This window comes from Babjeviella inositovora (genome assembly GCF_001661335.1).
Source record: "Babjeviella inositovora NRRL Y-12698 unplaced genomic scaffold BABINscaffold_4, whole genome shotgun sequence".
Lineage (NCBI taxonomy): Eukaryota > Fungi > Ascomycota > Pichiomycetes > Serinales > Babjeviella > Babjeviella inositovora.
In genome coordinates, this window is record NW_017566841.1 from 67287 (window position 1) to 83719 (window position 16433).

At 46.6% G+C, this 16433-nt stretch overlaps 6 protein-coding genes and 1 non-coding gene across 7 annotated transcripts; 3 read left to right on the forward strand and 4 right to left on the reverse strand.

The window, feature by feature from the left end:
• The first annotated feature begins 701 nt into the window (after positions 1-701).
• Positions 702-5096, forward strand: RAX2 (Rax2p). Its single transcript, XM_019128439.1, has one exon. The coding sequence runs from the start codon at positions 958-960 to the stop codon at positions 4945-4947; it is 3990 nt and encodes a 1329-aa protein (XP_018985822.1). The 5' UTR covers positions 702-957; the 3' UTR covers positions 4948-5096.
• A 35-nt stretch (positions 5097-5131) lies between these two features.
• Positions 5132-5633, forward strand: BABINDRAFT_124386 (uncharacterized protein). Its single transcript, XM_019126968.1, has one exon. The coding sequence runs from the start codon at positions 5169-5171 to the stop codon at positions 5496-5498; it is 330 nt and encodes a 109-aa protein (XP_018985823.1). The 5' UTR covers positions 5132-5168; the 3' UTR covers positions 5499-5633.
• Positions 5378-7622, reverse strand: EMP70 (Emp70p; the record flags this gene model as incomplete). The annotated part of the gene is made up of 1 exon (XM_019131105.1): positions 5378-7622. The coding sequence occupies one exon, from the start codon at positions 7620-7622 to the stop codon at positions 5769-5771; it is 1854 nt and encodes a 617-aa protein (XP_018985824.1). The 3' UTR covers positions 5378-5768.
• A 1366-nt stretch (positions 7623-8988) lies between these two features.
• On the reverse strand, positions 8989-10972 carry GSG1 (Gsg1p; the record flags this gene model as incomplete). The annotated part of the gene is made up of 1 exon (XM_019130983.1): positions 8989-10972. One exon carries the CDS (start codon positions 10970-10972, stop codon positions 9059-9061), a length of 1914 nt encoding a protein of 637 aa, XP_018985825.1. The 3' UTR covers positions 8989-9058.
• Positions 10973-11791: 819 nt separating this feature from the next.
• BABINDRAFT_t165 lies at positions 11792-11873 on the reverse strand. The gene has a single exon. It is a non-coding gene; the product is annotated as a tRNA-Ser (tRNA).
• A 746-nt stretch (positions 11874-12619) lies between these two features.
• On the forward strand, positions 12620-14164 carry PUS4 (pseudouridine synthase). The gene has a single exon (XM_019128440.1). The coding sequence runs from the start codon at positions 12647-12649 to the stop codon at positions 13847-13849; it is 1203 nt and encodes a 400-aa protein (XP_018985826.1). The 5' UTR covers positions 12620-12646; the 3' UTR covers positions 13850-14164.
• Positions 14165-14315: 151 nt separating this feature from the next.
• On the reverse strand, positions 14316-16193 carry ZCF21 (Zcf21p; the record flags this gene model as incomplete). The annotated part of the gene is made up of 1 exon (XM_019130396.1): positions 14316-16193. The coding sequence occupies one exon, from the start codon at positions 16191-16193 to the stop codon at positions 14316-14318; it is 1878 nt and encodes a 625-aa protein (XP_018985827.1).
• Positions 16194-16433: the final 240 nt, after the last annotated feature.

The following is a 16433-nucleotide window of genomic DNA, read 5'->3' on the forward strand; positions in this document are numbered from 1 at the left end:
GATGAACTTGTATGTCGCACGTGGAAACTACCTGTTTTAAAATAGAACCAAATTAAAGCAAGGTGATAGATCATAAATTCTGCTATAGGTTTAATTTTAAACCCTGAAAGCACTCTTTCCGGTATGGCCTTTTTCCAAAGCGTTTTAACGAGGCCAGGCGAGGAGAGATTGTGTTTTCGACGGCACATGTTATCTCACGTGACTTGAAAAGTATAGGTGTTTCAGGGCGAGATGTATCTGGATAGCGCCGCACCTACTAAATTGCCGAGGACCGCGGGCTAACTAAGAAATCACGTTGGGCTCAAACCTATATCAGGACAAGGCTATGCTTTTCTATGCCTGGACTTCATACTCTCTCTTAGTGATAGGTAGAGGCTGCTTTAAATGAACTTGTATAGACCTGATTGTGCATTCCAGGGCGTTTCTTTCGTAACATACGCGATGTCATGATACTCGCGGCAGGGGGTGCCTCAGATCGCAACTATAATCTAGTTAGACATCCAGGTCACGTGATGTAAGTCTGGCTGCGCTTAATCCGGACAAAAGTAAACATTATTCCACACAGCCGTGTGAACGAATCGTTTGTTTCTCCTGCGCACGACCATATTAGCGCATGCCACGCCTCGCTTTTCCTAAAATTCCTCGCTGGACCTCATCTCTGACATGCGCCTGAAACCTGATGCGCGCAGCATAATAGCAGCGGCTATTTATTCTTCGAGGAGAAAAACGAAATCTATTAATACAATTCTGTTGGTACACACAGACACACACCCGGACACTTCAGACACTGGTTTATAAGCACCACCACACATATCTTTTGCACTCTGCTAGTCTTTCTACTTATACCTCTCCATCGCCAGCGTTCACCGCTCCATATTTCCGGCCTTGAAATCGTCTCCAAACACGTATTTTGCAACGTCTCCCATAGATAACCACTTCGCTAAAATTCACTTCACAATGTACGCGCTACTACCACTAATCTTTCTGTTCATATGCCAGGTAACGGCCCAGTCGATCTTTCAGCTCCAGAATATCTCTCAACCCAGCATAAATTATAATAGCATTGGCTCCAAGCTCGGGTTTTTAGGGTCGTACGATGGGATCGGGATTTACGACTATGTCAACAAGACGCAGAACTCTCTCTTTACCGCCAACCAGCATCTATATGTTGTCATGGAAGAGGGCACGTCTCTCACCTCTGCGGTGCTCAAGGTAGGTGAATTTTCCGGCAGCCCATTAGCTGTGGTCTCCCAGATGATCGGCATCAACGACGCGGTGTTGATTTTGGGGAATTACACGCTCCAAACTGCATCGGGCTCCTATATCTCCCCGACCATCTTCAATACCACTGATGGAAGTGTGATAGAAGTCAATTCCGAAAAGCTTATAGACGGTGAAGTTACCGCCGCATTGGTCCTACAAGAGACCATATACTTGGGCGGTGACTTTGTGTTCAACAAGACCGACTTCTCTGGGTGCCAGTACGACCTTGAATCCGGACAGCTTCAGCCTTTACCGTTCAGAGGGTTTGGCGAGGCCAGTGTGGTGAGTTCCATCATCAAGCTACAGGATAGCGAAACTGACCTCTCAGTGTTGTTTGGGGGTAAGTTTGACACGCTTGGCTTGGACCAGTTGCTCAACCATACCGTTTTCTACAACGTAACCGGTACCAACCGCTCCAGAAGCTCCAACAACTCCAATATCACCGTCCAGATCGACCAATTAGTGAGTTTGAACCACGCAGTGATCGAAAACACCGTCGACACGATTCCCAGCTCGCTTTCTGGCCTGGCAGCGCTGGTCTTCCGGTGCGCTGAATCCAGTAACGAGTGGGTTTTGTCAGATGGGACACTCGGCTCCGTGGATATTAAACTCCCCTTCACCGTCTACCCATCCAAGGTCCGTATCTACAATTCACAGAGCGACGATGCCGGTGCTTCTCTCTTCCGCATATACTCCTTCCCAGCCCATGGGATCATGAACTTGACGTATATCGACCCTGCCACTAACGAGCTCCGTGTCTGCGATGCCTGGTGCCCGTTGCAAAATGCTAGCTACCTTCAAGAAATGGCCTCTGCCAACCCGGACGGCGTGTACTCCACCAGTTTTGGCTCGATCAACGGGTCTACCCTTTCTTTCTCGTCCGAGTACCAGGAATTTGGCTTTATCAATCAAATTCCCACCACCGAGTTAACTCTCACGGTGATGGGCTACTACGGCACTCACGTTATCTTAGATGGGTTAGAAGTTTACCAGCCCTATATCTTCAACTATGCCAACAACACATTGAACGAGTTTGGCTGTGGCTCTGACTCCTTCTCGCTGTCGGAGCTCCTCTCAGGCTCATCGTGGGTTACATCCAATGACGGTACTTACATTCAGTCCACCATTTCGGACACTCTGAACGTAGGGGTTGTCTTCCACCCAAACATCACCTATGACGGTGAATATTCGATTTTGATGTATACCCCTGGCTGTGCGGCCAGTGATGCGTGTGCAGAAAGAGGGATTGTCAATGTGACAGTGTTTGACGGCTTTGACAAGGTTCTCAGCGAAACTTTGCTCTACCAGAATAACGACAATGATAAATTTGATATGTTGTTTAACGGGAATATCTCTGTCTCTGCTAGCAACAGTGACGAGGTGCACAAGCCGTATATCAGAATGACGTGGTACGATACCATCACTGGGGGTTCGCCTATGCAGATGGTGGCTGATAAGGTGCGTGTGGATATTTTGAGTATCGATAGCAAGTATTTGAATGGAACCCGTCACATCGGAAACGACACGTTTGACGCCGAAAGTTTGTTAGTGCCGCTTAACGGGTTGTTTGAGTACTCTATTGCCAACTTCAGCGATTTCAATGCCACCATGTTTGATAAGCTGGTTGAAAGCGATGCTCTTAATGCGACCGATTTCAACGTTACAGCTTTATACTTCAATACCACCAGCAAGTTTGTTGGCAACACCACTTTGAATTTACTTGCCCAGAACTTGTCCAATAACGCCACAGTTGGCTCTTTTGCATTGCTCGGCAATGACTCCAAACAGTTGCTTGTGTCTGGGGATTTCGACAGTCCCTACGGTGCTAACATCTTTTCAGTGTCCCTTGACTCGTTTGACCAAACAAACTCCACGCTGGTGTCTTCTGTGGATGGTTTTGCTGGTGGCTTGGACGCTCCGGTTTCCCGAATGTTTGTTTATAACGCTAACGTGGTGGTCATAGTAGGCCAATTCAACCAGACTGGCAACTCTACTACCGTTACCAGTTTAAGTGGAAATAGTGACACTGGGTTGGATAACTTGGCATTGTATAACACTACGGACGGCTCCAAGCTCTACTCGTTTGGCTCTGGTTTGACTGGAAACGTCAGTGACGCCACTGTTTCCTACATCACCCTACATGACGTTGAATATTTTGTGTTTCAGACTGCCGGTACCGTGGTTTCCACACTGGTATGGGATATCACCAACCGCGAATGGCTTGACTCAAACTCTGTTCAAGTATTAAATGTTTCGCAGGCTCTTCCGATTGCTGCCAACGGTTTTAGCTTACTCTCCGGTAATTTCTCCACCATAGATTTGATTGCCCAGGCTGGTTCCTTCTTGTCCCCGAATAACTTCACATCCATCGATGCCACCCTCCAGCTGTCGAAGAATCTCAACGTCCAAAGTAAAGCAACTAATAGCAGTGCTCCATCGACGGAAGAGGGCTACTACAACGTTTTCAACTACGTCAATAGTTCATTGTTGGCCATTGGTGGTCGGTTCACTACCACGTCCTCAATCTCCAATGTTATTTTCGTGAATGGTTCAAATATCTACGGTGTTGGCGAGTCGCTTGAATGGTCGGAGGGATCTTATGTCACTGTTTTGGATAACTACAATAGTGAGTTGTTTATCGGGTTCTCCGGTCAGGCTACTATTGTGGGTAATCAGGACGTTGCGGGTATCATGATCTACCATATGAACAACAACTCCTTTGCGGACTCTCAGCCTGCGGTATTGTCTAATGCCGCCGGAGACATGTCAGTTAATGCAATCGCGTATTACACCGCTAAGAACCAGATCCTCGTGGGTGGTAACTTCACACAAGCTGGGAGTTTGTCTTGTGCGGCTGTGTGCCTCTACGACAACGTCGCGGATAGATGGAACTCTCCGTTCACGAATTCCATTAGTGGAGTCGTGAACTCCATGACTTGGTACTCTAGCTCCAAGGTTTTGATTGCCGGTAGCATGTCCATTGACGGGAGCAGCACTTACTTTGCGACTTACGACTTTTCCAAGGAAGTTATTGATGTGCAAACGTCGTTGGCTGGACTTGATGGATCGGTTTCTAATTTCATTATGGTGGATAGTGATGTGGACAAGCGTATCATTGCGCAGGGTGATAACTATATGAAGTACTTCAATGGGTCTGCCTGGAACGATTTCGGCCACGAATTGCAAATGGGTGGCGCTACGGTTGTGAGCGATATTATTCTCTTACAGTTGAATGTTTCCAACTCGAAGAACAATGAGGCAATCTTTGACAAAGACTTTATTTTGGTGGCCTCTGGGAGTATCCAACACATTATCTACGGCAATCTCTCGACTACCTATTACAATGGTACCAACTGGCTTCCGTACTTGTACACTAAGTCGGCCACTGGGAGTGCTAGTACCATTAAGTCCCTTCTCATTAATACCACCCCGTTGTCATATGAAAGCCAGAACTCCAATAATGGAAATGGTCATCTCAACAAAGGTAAGACCATTGCTGCTTCCTTGGGATTCGCGGCAGCCACCATTGCTGTGGCCAGCTTGCTAATCGGTGGGTACATTCTCTTTGACCAGAAGCGTAACGGCAACGGTGAGTATACTGAGAGGGTCAATGAACATGACATGATTGATAAGGTCAACCCTGGACAGTTAATTCTGGGGATGGACTATGCCAAGGGCTATTAGTGTTACTACTTGGTATTGGGGTGAAAAATGGTGTGAAATTATTCTCATCTCTAAGGATTTCCTTTATGTATCAACTGTTTTTGTATTTCCTTTTCGATATATATATTTTCTTCCGGCATTTGTTTTTATATTAGTTTATGTTTCTCTATCTGTTCTAATTTATCATTTGTTTTTCGTTCAAGATACTTGTAGTGTGTGACAGTCGAAAACACGTCTGCTTCATGCCGAAAGCCTTCGAATTCGGTAGTTCTCACGAATTCAGACGCGTTTTCTCTCGTACATGTGACGGAGTTTTATCCCCTGGTCACATAATACGGCTGTTAGGGAACGTGAACAAAATCCTATGGCTAGTTAGTGGATCCACGAAACGTGAGTGGGGCGAAGAAGAAAATTTGACACAGGTGAATCGTACAAGCATGGTTCTCTATTTCGACTGTTTGAAGATTTTACCGTACGGTGCCCCCTCTCCTGTTGATGATCTGGAAATTTCAATAGAAGATCTCATATTAAATACTGCTTTTATACGATGCCGGGAAGTCAACATAGTATGAAGGGCATGCCATAGGCGTGGGTTATACGAATAACATACTGTGAACGACAAAGACAACTTCACTTAAATTCTTTGGGCCTCAGCTTACTTCTTAATTTACCCACAAGCACAGCCTATGGTCTATTTTATTCTCCCGTAATATCCGGCACTACAAGCAAAGCTTATCTTCAAATATCTTTGTGCCTAAAACAGAAAGAGTCTAGAACCCGGAACTCGCTGGTAGAACCAACAGCGTTACAAGGAAACATCTAGACATCAAGGATATCTTCATTTAGTCAATCTTGATCTGGGCGTAGATCAACTTGATAAAGGTCAAGGAGGCAAGGAAACCGACTGAGCCACAGGCTAAGAATACGAGGACGCTGATCATAGAACTGTAGCCGATGTACAAGACAAAGGAAGTAAAGCCGCCCAAGGAGAACTTGGTGAGGAATAAGGAGTGGATGAAGATGTAGACGGCGCAGGCGCCACCAATGCTCATGGCACGCCACTGCCAGTGGTAGTTCTCGAAGCATAAGGAGTAGTAGATCATCAAGACGGCCATCAACGAGCAGGTGACGACCATCAACACGAAGCAGAAGAAAAGGAAGCCGAACATGTAGTAGATCTTGTTGAACCATAGGGACGAGAAGATGAAGTACATCTCGACAGCAATTGAGCCGAAGGGGAAGATACCCGAGATCAACGAAATCGGGATCGTGCGGAGGTACCACGGCTGAACAGGGATCTGGCGCGGGATCTGGTTTGTGCGCACTGGAGTGGCCAAAACAGGCCTCTTTAACGCATAGAGGGAGCCCACAACGGAGGCTGGGACGGAAACCACAAACCAGACAGCTACAATCACAAGCATCGTGGTGAAAGGCACGGCACCAGAAGATTGCGCGTTGATAAGGAAGAAGTTGAGCAAGACAAACGCACCGAAAAGCACGCCCGGAACCAACACAGGAGACAAGATGAGATTGAGTTTCCAGTTTTCACCTCCAAAGAATTTGTAGATGTAACCGGAAGTGAAGGCACCAACAGCACCGAACACCGCGTAGAAAAGGAACATGATGGTACCTAAGGAGCCTCTATTCGACGGCGACAACAACCCAAAGAGAGCAAAGAACAAGGTAATCACCGTCATGAGGAACAATTGCACACCACTTCCGATAAGAACGGAGAAGACCATGCGCTGAGGTGGTGGACGGAAGACATCACCGTGGACCAACTTCCAGCCGGTCTCATCTTGAACATCGTCGTCAATGTCCACCTCGTTGTACTTGGAGATATCGGACTTTAGGGTGCGTACCAAGATGTGCGAGATGATAATCAGAAGACAGAGTACAATGAGCGAGAAATTGATCAACGAGAACCATTGGATCTTCGGGTCGTACACGTGCAAGTACTTGTCCCAGCGTGTGGCCCAGGCGGTGGAAGATGGTACAAAAGTGACAGAGTAGGAGAAGTTTACGGTGGTGTCACCGGAGCTGAGGAACTTTACGGGTTCGGCATCTGCAGGGCAGGAACCCGCGTCACGCTTCATCGACTTCGCGTCGACGGTGACACCAACGACACGGAACTCATCCGGACCACGTTCGTGGTACTCCACCATAATATCATAGTGGTTGTAAAGGTGCGGTACTTCGTCATCGTCCACGTAGCCTAAATCGAAGCCGACGCCGTAGAATTGAGTGTCCGTGCGCTTGTCGTGGTATACATTGGCCGCCGGTAAGCCATCGATGAGCCAGTTATGCTTGTAGCCAGACTTGATAGCACGGTTAACAAACACCGCGTCGGTCTTGGAATAGGTCCCCAGGCACAACTGCTTGCATGTTTCATTCTTTAACATGGAGAGTTCGAAAGGTGAGTCGAAAATGCGGTCGCCGAAGATGATCAGGCCAAGTGATTCGGATTGTTTCTTTGGGCCACCAGCAGGCTCACAAAAGTGGAAACGTTTGTAGTAATAGTCGTAAGAGTAGACGTACGTCTTGGCGTTGTTGTCAGAGAGCGATGGAGTGAGGTGGTTGACCAAGAGCGTGACATTGGCGCCTTTGGCATAAGACGTGGGAGCCACACCAGGGAGGTAAAAGGCTTCAGCAAACGCGAGCGAAGCTAGCGCTCCAAGGATCGTGAATAGTTTCATCGTGTGCTAGTGCTATGGGATGATTTGTTGTATAAATAAGTCGTATCAGATAAGTGGTTGTTCGAGGGCCATTTGCGCAACGACGTGGTTCGTCCGAAAAAAAAGGGTGACCTGTATATAAAAAGCGCGGCGCAGTCGTGCGTTTCGTATGAAGCCAAAGCCTTCACGTGTTAACATGGCATTTCGGACCCGTCTAAATGGCTCCGAGGGATTACTATTTTGGACCTGTTACTCTAAATTAAATCATTGACAATTTGACGAATCACTGAAAATTTGATGTATACGCATATATCGGGGTTTGTAGTAAATAGATCATACTGTGATTACTGCACCATTACAAGGGCCTGATAAAGCCAGGCTGAACTCTAATAGTCTCAATTTGTCTGTAAGATGTGTTATGGTGAGCTATCCACAATAGATTATACTGGATGTGTACGGCGATACATTAAATTCATAGGATCGTATCGCTAAATAGATCGTACCGGGATATCTTAGCAGAGTAATGGAGCAGAACCCGAGAGTGCTTTGCTCTCATTCAGGCGCTATATCCTTTGTACTTTCGCTTCCTTCAAATTATGTCGATATACTACGCTTGTTATATACCATACCTTATTTACCCAATGCGTTGGCTAGTATCACTACCCCCATTGGTCATCCAGTCCACAGGGGCTGTTTCCATACACTTTGTTTCTTCCTTCCATTTTGGTTGCTTTTCTTAGCGGCCTTCGTTTACTTTCCATTCTATATTCCCTCAGCCACACTGTTTGACGTTGAACCTGGTTACACTTTTCCTTACACGTATTTCTGGAAAAACATCAGGGATATGATGATGAAGGAGCCTTGAACTAATATACTCCCTGACAGATGTATCTACCATTTGTGATTCTAAGACAGTATTTCAGAGTATGGGTAGATGCAAGAACACCTTCGGCCAACGTGAGACCATACAGAAGCGTTGTGCGGTGAAGACTCATTTTGCAGTACCTGGCGAATGATATAATCTAGAATTATTAGATGAGGGGTGCATATATACTGATTTGCTTATAAAGCAAGATCTTCGTTGTCTTATGCCTTCAGTCACTGTTTGTGAGCTTTTTTAGCGAGATGAATCTTCGATATTCTTACTATTAGAATTACGGTCATTTGCTCCAGGTTTATTTAGTGAGAAATATGGGAATATAGTGTCCGGAGTCCATATTACGCCCTAGTTGAATATTATGTTTTCCGAAAATCAAATATTGTCTTATCAGAGGTGTCCCCTTTTGCTTTGGGGCCACCGAAGTTGTGGCAACCAGGCCAATGCCTATAACTTCATGCGTAACTCGATAGTACGTGCCAAAACTAGTAAACCTCTACAAGCTTATCTTCGATCTAGACATTTAGACTAATGCTTTACTTTAGTGTCACTTTATTCTAAACGTACAATTTCATACCCTCTAATAAGACAAGCCCTTTTGCAACTTCCCGAGCAACTCGTTCTCTCTGCCAATCCAGGTTAACCTTGCCGGGTCGTACACCGCCTGGGTCGACTGTAAACAGAGAGCAACCTGAGTAGGCTTTGCCACGGGGTCCCACTCACGGGAGGCTATCAACGCCCAGAGTGCAGCCTTGCGATCGCGAGTGAGCCCCATAGTTGCATAGTTCCGTTCCGGTAACTTTGCGGAGTTTACAAAGGTGTCCTCTTCCTCTGGTTCATCTGGTTCTACCGATACTAGCACCTTTGCAGCGGTATGCACAGAGATACTGTGGGCGTAGGAGATGCGCTCATGGACCAAACACTGACCGATATGGCCGATGTTCTGGTCGATGAGCTTCGTTAACCACACGTTCGTCAACGACGATACATACCATGGGTTGGTGCCAAGGAGGAGCTCTCCGATCACGACAATAGCACGCGCGTTAAAAGTCCGCAAGTTCGCACGAGAAAGGTATGAATAGCTGAGGTTATCGAGATATGGCGCGACTATCTCCGTGCACACCTTGGTAAGGTTTGTGATGGGGGCAGATGTATCGATGAGCGCGCGTGTGACGGTGCGTGGTGATAAGCTGGTTGGGGGAATGGTGTACGAGGTGCCCATGAGCATAGCGACGATGGCAAACTCCTGCGCAGATGCGGAATACGCCCATGCCTTGCTGGTGAGGAAGTCTTTTTTTAACAACTCGTAGTTCGCATACGCGGTTTTGTAGTCACGCATCATGAACAGCCAGTCCGCAGCCTTTCGGATGATCTGTTCCGGTGCGAGGTGGTGGTAGAAGCCCTCCATCGCATTGTACTCGTGGAGTGCCTGCTGAATGAACAACTTCGGGTTCGGGCCAGAGCCAAACATGCGCTTAGACACGGAGAAGAATTTGCCGGTGATGGACTTCCGCGGTGAAACCACCTGATCATCCCACGAAAGAATACGGCGTTCCATGAAGGGGAGCAACTGGAATTGAAGCATATTGGCAACAAACTCGCGAATGGCCGCGGCGTCGGTGGCATAGATAGTGCTGTTGGCTCTGTGCGACGGCAAATGGATGTCCTGGAGGTCCTCTTCGATAGAGGTCACGGCGTGTCTGACGGTTGTGCGTTCCCCGGTTCCCCTGAGGATAAGCACACTGGAGGCCAAGCCTAACTCCGCTTTAATCGCCTGCTGGAACTGCTTCTCCGATGCACCATCCAGTTCGCTAACAATACACACGTGCAACAAGATGTCCTCAGGGTTAATGTATTTCGGTAATTGGAAGTGCTTGAACGTATGTACAAGCACCGCAAGTTTCTCCATCTGGTCATTGACAGAAACCACAAAGAGTTGTGCCACCGGATGGTTAAAAGTCTCAAACGACACAATTGTGGGCGACGACACAAGCTTCGTGAAGTACTTTAAGTATATGGAGTTACGGATGTCGACAGCACCACCTGCAGCTTTAGGCAGGGAATCATCAAGGAGGATGGGATTATCCTCAGCCTTAATCTCAATATTTGCCTGTTTGATATACTCAGCCATAAGTAACTCCAAGGAGTTTTGTTTGTATAGCTGTGGATACGGTACGTGCTGACGCGTCTGGCCCAACTGGTAGTCGCTGTCAGCGACCTGGACCGAGAGAAGCTCCATGATGGAGCCCAGAAAGCGGACGCTAAATTCAGAAAATGTTTTTGTCACTAACTGCGGCGTTTTTGTCTTGAACAGACCCTCGAGGCCGCACCCGAAGGGCCGAAGCAACTGGAGAAACGAGTCGAAGCCAAGAGTCTCGGCGAGTTCATCTGCAGTGTGGGAAGATATAAGAGACACAAGCGGAGAGTACGCCTGGATGATACTGTTGCGACAGACTAGCGCCGGTGGCCCGTTCAAGTTGGTTTCCGGAAGCATTGTGGGGGTAGAGATAAGAGTTGTAAAGCGCCAAGTCCAAGGTGTCAAATACAGCGGTGCTGGGTGCGTGCAGGATGAGGGAGAAATCGGGAGACTAGTACAACTCTGTAAGGGCTACTGGGGAACACTGAAACAAATGTAACTTGGTAAACCATCTATCCAAATAAGGGGGGAAGATAAAGGTCCGCTAGATAAAAAAAAGAAAAATTCAACAAGCATAAATACCTAGAATTCATTTGGAAAATATTAATACTTGTTCTAGTATTAGGATATACTTTATTAACATGGGAAGCTGCATATCCGTCCCCTTGAAGGTATATTCTTCTTCCGGCCCTTGATCTGACGTGCGGTATAGCATTTTTTTTACGATAGTATCCCGTAAAGACTAGCAAAAGGGGTAAACATATTTCGCAAAGTAGATATCCTTGTTTTCTGTACCCCTTATCTTTACAGGCTTGATAAGATGCGTCAAAATCCAAAGCCCATCATGAAATTACTCCTTGGTTCATGACGTCTAATTATCATAACGGAATTTCAATTCACCAGGATGTACTGTATTAATTATTTCTCCTATGACGTAACTTACATCTATAGAAGATGGTGTGCGCTACCAAAAAAGATATGTTGAATTCGGGCCAAAACGTCGTCCCTCATCATCCTTGTTTCGATAGGGTTTAGATAAGGCAAACCAGCGTCATATTTTTTTAGCCTTCGCATCCAAAATGATTAACAGTCGTCACTAACAGTTTTTTTCCCCTCCCCTTTGACTACCAATTAATTCAATCTCACACATGAAAATTTTGAATTGGACAAAAATATCGACAACGGCAGGACTCGAACCTGCGCGGGCAGAGCCCAAAAGATTTCTAATCTTTCGCCTTAACCGCTCGGCCACGTTGCCGTTATATGTGTTTTTTCAGATATAAGGAACCCATCTCTGAGGTTGTGAATGGTAATATATGTGGCTACCAGGAGCATTTGATAGTGGTGATCAAAGCCGGCTCCCTAGAACGGGCGAGGCAGTCTGAATTGCACACACCTCAGACAAATGGACCCCTGGGTCAAGAAGGCTAATCATCTTCTGGTATACCTCTGACATATAGGGGTTGGATTTCCGGATAACAGGCTTAGAAGATTGCAAGGTTTTCGAACACTAGATTCAATTACCTGGAATATCAGTTTTATTTGCGACATATCATACAAGCGACAATGTTTGACAGATACTAGGTACAGGATCATTCCTTAAAAAGATAGTCATAGAGTTCTATTTTGCCGTGTCATAATATGCTTTAAGTTTTATTAGGGACCTTGATATTAATGGTTTCAAGCACGGATTGGTCTGAACTCTCGCAAAGAGTTTCACTTTTCAGTGGGTATTTACTAAGAACGGAGTACACTAGCAAACCCATCAGTAGAGTTCTTATAGCCCAAAGGGAAACCAACAGTTCCAATAACTTACATATATCTCCAGTAGGACTAAACGGTAACCCCTCAACTATGATGTTTAGCCCCCAGGGCTACACTTAATTCCTGCTCCATTCGATGCTCACAAAATATCCTGCGCGTGCCTCATTGTATGCAGGTTAGAATTTTTTTCATCTAGTCCACTGGTCTGTATTAAAACTGCTTCTTGTTTAAATGGTATCAGCAATACCAAGACTTCTCTTTAACAGTATGGACGGTGTTTTTGCAATTAACAAGCCTACTGGAATTTCCTCTGCACAGTTTGTGGCCAAGATTCAGCATATCTTCACTGCTTCCAAATGCTTCTCTAAGCAAATAGAAGTTGAGCGCCAGAAGCTCCTCCATGAAGGCTGTAGTGCTGGTGCCAAGAAGAAGGCCCGCAATATGAAGGTTAAGATGGGCCATGGTGGTACTTTAGATCCTCTTGCATCCGGTATTTTAATCATTGGTGTGAACAAAGGTACTAAAAAGTTGCAAGACTTCTTGAATGGTTCGGTCAAGACCTATGAAACCGAGGCGTTGTTAGGTGCCAGCACCACCACCGGTGATTGCGAGGGTGAGATTGTCTCTTTCAACGCTACCTCCCATATCACCAAAGAGCAAGTCTTAGCTACCAGAGAGAAGTTTGTCGGTGAGCTCACCCAGACCCCACCTATCTTCTCGGCATTGAAGATGGACGGGAAGCCGTTGTACGAATACGTCCGCGAGGGAAAGCCATTACCAAGACCTATTGCGTCCCGTCAGGTCCAGATATACGACATGCAATTCTTCGAAGACGACATGTTGACCACAGACCACTCCTACGAGTTGTTGAAGGGCACTAACGACCTTGCAGAGAAGATTCGCAACAATCCAACGTTGGAAGATGATAAATTGCATTTCTCTGCAGAATACTTAGCGAAGGCTGCGGCTGAGGGCTTGCCCGTTGAAGCTGAGAAGCAGTTCCCATCGGAAGGCAAAGAAAATGAAGAAGGCTACAAGGCTCCATTGATCCACTTCACTGCCAAAGTAGGCTCCGGTACTTACATTCGTTCCCTCATCTCTGATGTTGGAAAGGCCTTGCAGTCCTCATCCTATATGGTCAAGTTGATTAGAACCGAGCAAGCTGACTGGAAAATGAACCAGAACGTTTTGGAGTTGGAAGATCTTGTCGACAACGATGAGGTCTTCTGGTCTAGGGTCGTGAAGAGAATCCTTGATACGGAAGATGCCTCTACCATTATTCTCAAAGATATTTTTGACCAGGTCCGTGTTGAGGTTGCGGCCCTCCCAGAGAAAGAGGGACCCCTGGAGCTAGCTCCTGTAGTTGAAGCTGCGCCAATTACAGTTACTTCTGGGCAAGGAATCGACAGGCCAATTTTCGAAGAAAAAGCTACTGAAGAGCATGACTCAAAGAGACCAAAGCTTGAATAATCTAAGTACACTTTATAGCGGGGTTAAAATCATGAGCAATTAAATGCTATATTGTTGTTTTTCTATTGACTCCATTATTGATTAGTGTTATAGTTATATATGTACAATATTCTTTAAACTCATACCCACGGTATGAATATCTAAAGTTTATTGGATTCGCCAAATAGTTCAGCTTACGGTGGGAGGACATAATCACTTCATGTTTATTCTATAAAAAATTCAAAGGGCATACCTTGCAAGCTCCCCTGAGGCAAGCAAAAGTTATCCTAAAATCTGTACCATGGAAAATTAAAGCCAGACGGCATCGCCATGGTAGCAAGGTATAAGTATTGGAATACAAGATTTATCAGCTTACAAAATCTTTTGAATGATGCAACGAAACGTATTTTAAGCCCCAAAACAACACATCGTTATTGCGAAATAAAGACAGAAATGAAGCCAAAAAAGTCGAAAAAACGAGTCTGCCTCAATGGCCAGGTTGTGTGACAAAGGGGGGAAAGAACGGTTCAGAATGCCCGGGAGCCATTCGTGTGCCCAAAATACCACTATGGAATGTCTCACCAAACGGAGTGGCATTTAACTGACTACCGATCTGCTGTGGTTCCATAGACGGGGCATAGAACTGTTGCTGGTGGTGGTGATGGCTCTCAAGTGCAGCTTGGTTAGGATTAGAAGTAACAGATGGTGGAGGAGACATGGAGAAGTTTGGTGTATGGGAGGACGCCTTACCGTTTGACTGATAGCCCGCTATGAGTGTTTGATGAACCTTTAAGACAGCCGTGGAAGAGGAATGAGAAAGTGAAGGGGGTGAGGTAGGTAACGTGGGGTCGTTCATAGTCGATTCCTGGTTAGAATAACGATGCATGGAGTTGTGGCCGCTATTCTCCAGGTAGGGGTATTGCCTCATTTGGGTGGCTTGGTGGTCATGTTTGGGGGAAGCGTGGGAATTGCTTCGGCTGTTCTGCTGGCGTTGAGGATTAGGATATGAATAAGAAGCTTGCTGAGTCTGGAAACCAGACTGGCCGGTAGACACTCTCGTTGCGCCATCGAAATCTTGGAGGGGCCGGTTCATCGCATCCAGATGGTCTTCACTGGTTGGTTTCGCCAGGTTCTGTCCAGCAAGTGTCAGAGCCCGGGTATCGAAGCCCGTATGCTGGTTTCCACTTTCTGCCGTAAAAGTTTCTGGGTTATTCGAGGCATTCAAACCAATCAACAGAGGATAGTTGTTGTTCAGGAAAATAGGCTGCCTGAATCCAAGAGCGGACTCAAAATTGCGAATGATAGGCTGCGAGATGGTAATATCACCCCAGTTGGAGTACAAGTGCTGTGGGTCATCAGGGTTACTATCAGGCAACTGGGGTAAGAAGGACCTTTTGTGGACGTGCGAAACTCTCGGGCCGTCGGGGGCCTGGTAACTAGTGTAAGACTGAGTCTCCCAGCCCGGAGGGTGGATCAGCGTTGAAGCCTTGGCCGTTGGGGGGTTATACGCCATGGATGGGTGGGCCAGAATATTCTTAGGTTCCGAACGACTCTTACCTCCAGGTACTTCCCTACGCCCAGAAGTCTCAGATACATTGAGTTTTTTCGCTGCTGGTTCCTCTTCCTCATCCATCCCTTTTCCTCTCATGAGCGCAAACTGCTCCTGTGCAAGCTTCAATTGCTTCAAAGCGTCGTCGGAAAGCGACAAATAGGAACACACATACTTCCCATTTATGGAACGTGAACAGTTGAAGCAAGACGGCAAGTTCTCGTCGCATCTGATCCTTCGCTTCTTACAAGTGGCACACCCCAAATGCGAATTCTTGTGCTTCTTGCGCTTCTTGATGCTAGTGGAGGAGATTTTCGAGGAACCCCGGGGCGCTGTCGCCCGTGCCCAGTGTGCGGCCGGCGCTGGTGACGCGGACGCGGACGCAGACGAAGGGTACGACATTCTTGAAAATTCAGCCAGCGAAGACCTAGATAGATTATCGATAGAGTCACCCTGTTTGACTCTGATATTCCGGGTCTTACGTGAGGGAATCTTGGGAATTTCAGGGTTATGCAACGCCTGCTTGAAGCGGTCCATTCGGGTAATGTGCTTCAAGTTCTTCATGAGAGAGTCTGGTTCCTCATCGGTAAGGAAAGCTGCAGGCTTCAAGCTATCTGCTTGTAAGAGAGGGTTAGATGAACGAGATCTGTCGGGGGGGTGGGGCATAGCGGATAGCACTGGGTGGTTTGTGGTGCCAAACAACCCGGGGTAGCTACGGCCGTGATCCAGGGCTTTCTCTTCTTTAGCAAATCCCGTCTCTAAGGAAGATTGTGGTAACGAAAAGGGCATTATTTGTGAAGAATCAGAATAAGCCATTGTGAGACAGATCGGAGGGCAGAGGCTGTTATTGGTGATTTGATCTGTGGAAACAGGCTTGGCTTGTGGAGGTTGGTCAGTGGCTTAGGGCTACCAAAATACGAGGATTGGTTCAATATAAGTAAGGAAAAAAGATATAATGGTAGTTAAGATATGATGAAGGAAGACACCAATATCTGAAGGGTGTTTTGTTAGACTAGTCCAAGTCAGAAAGGGTGGAAAGACAGGTGCATGCACATC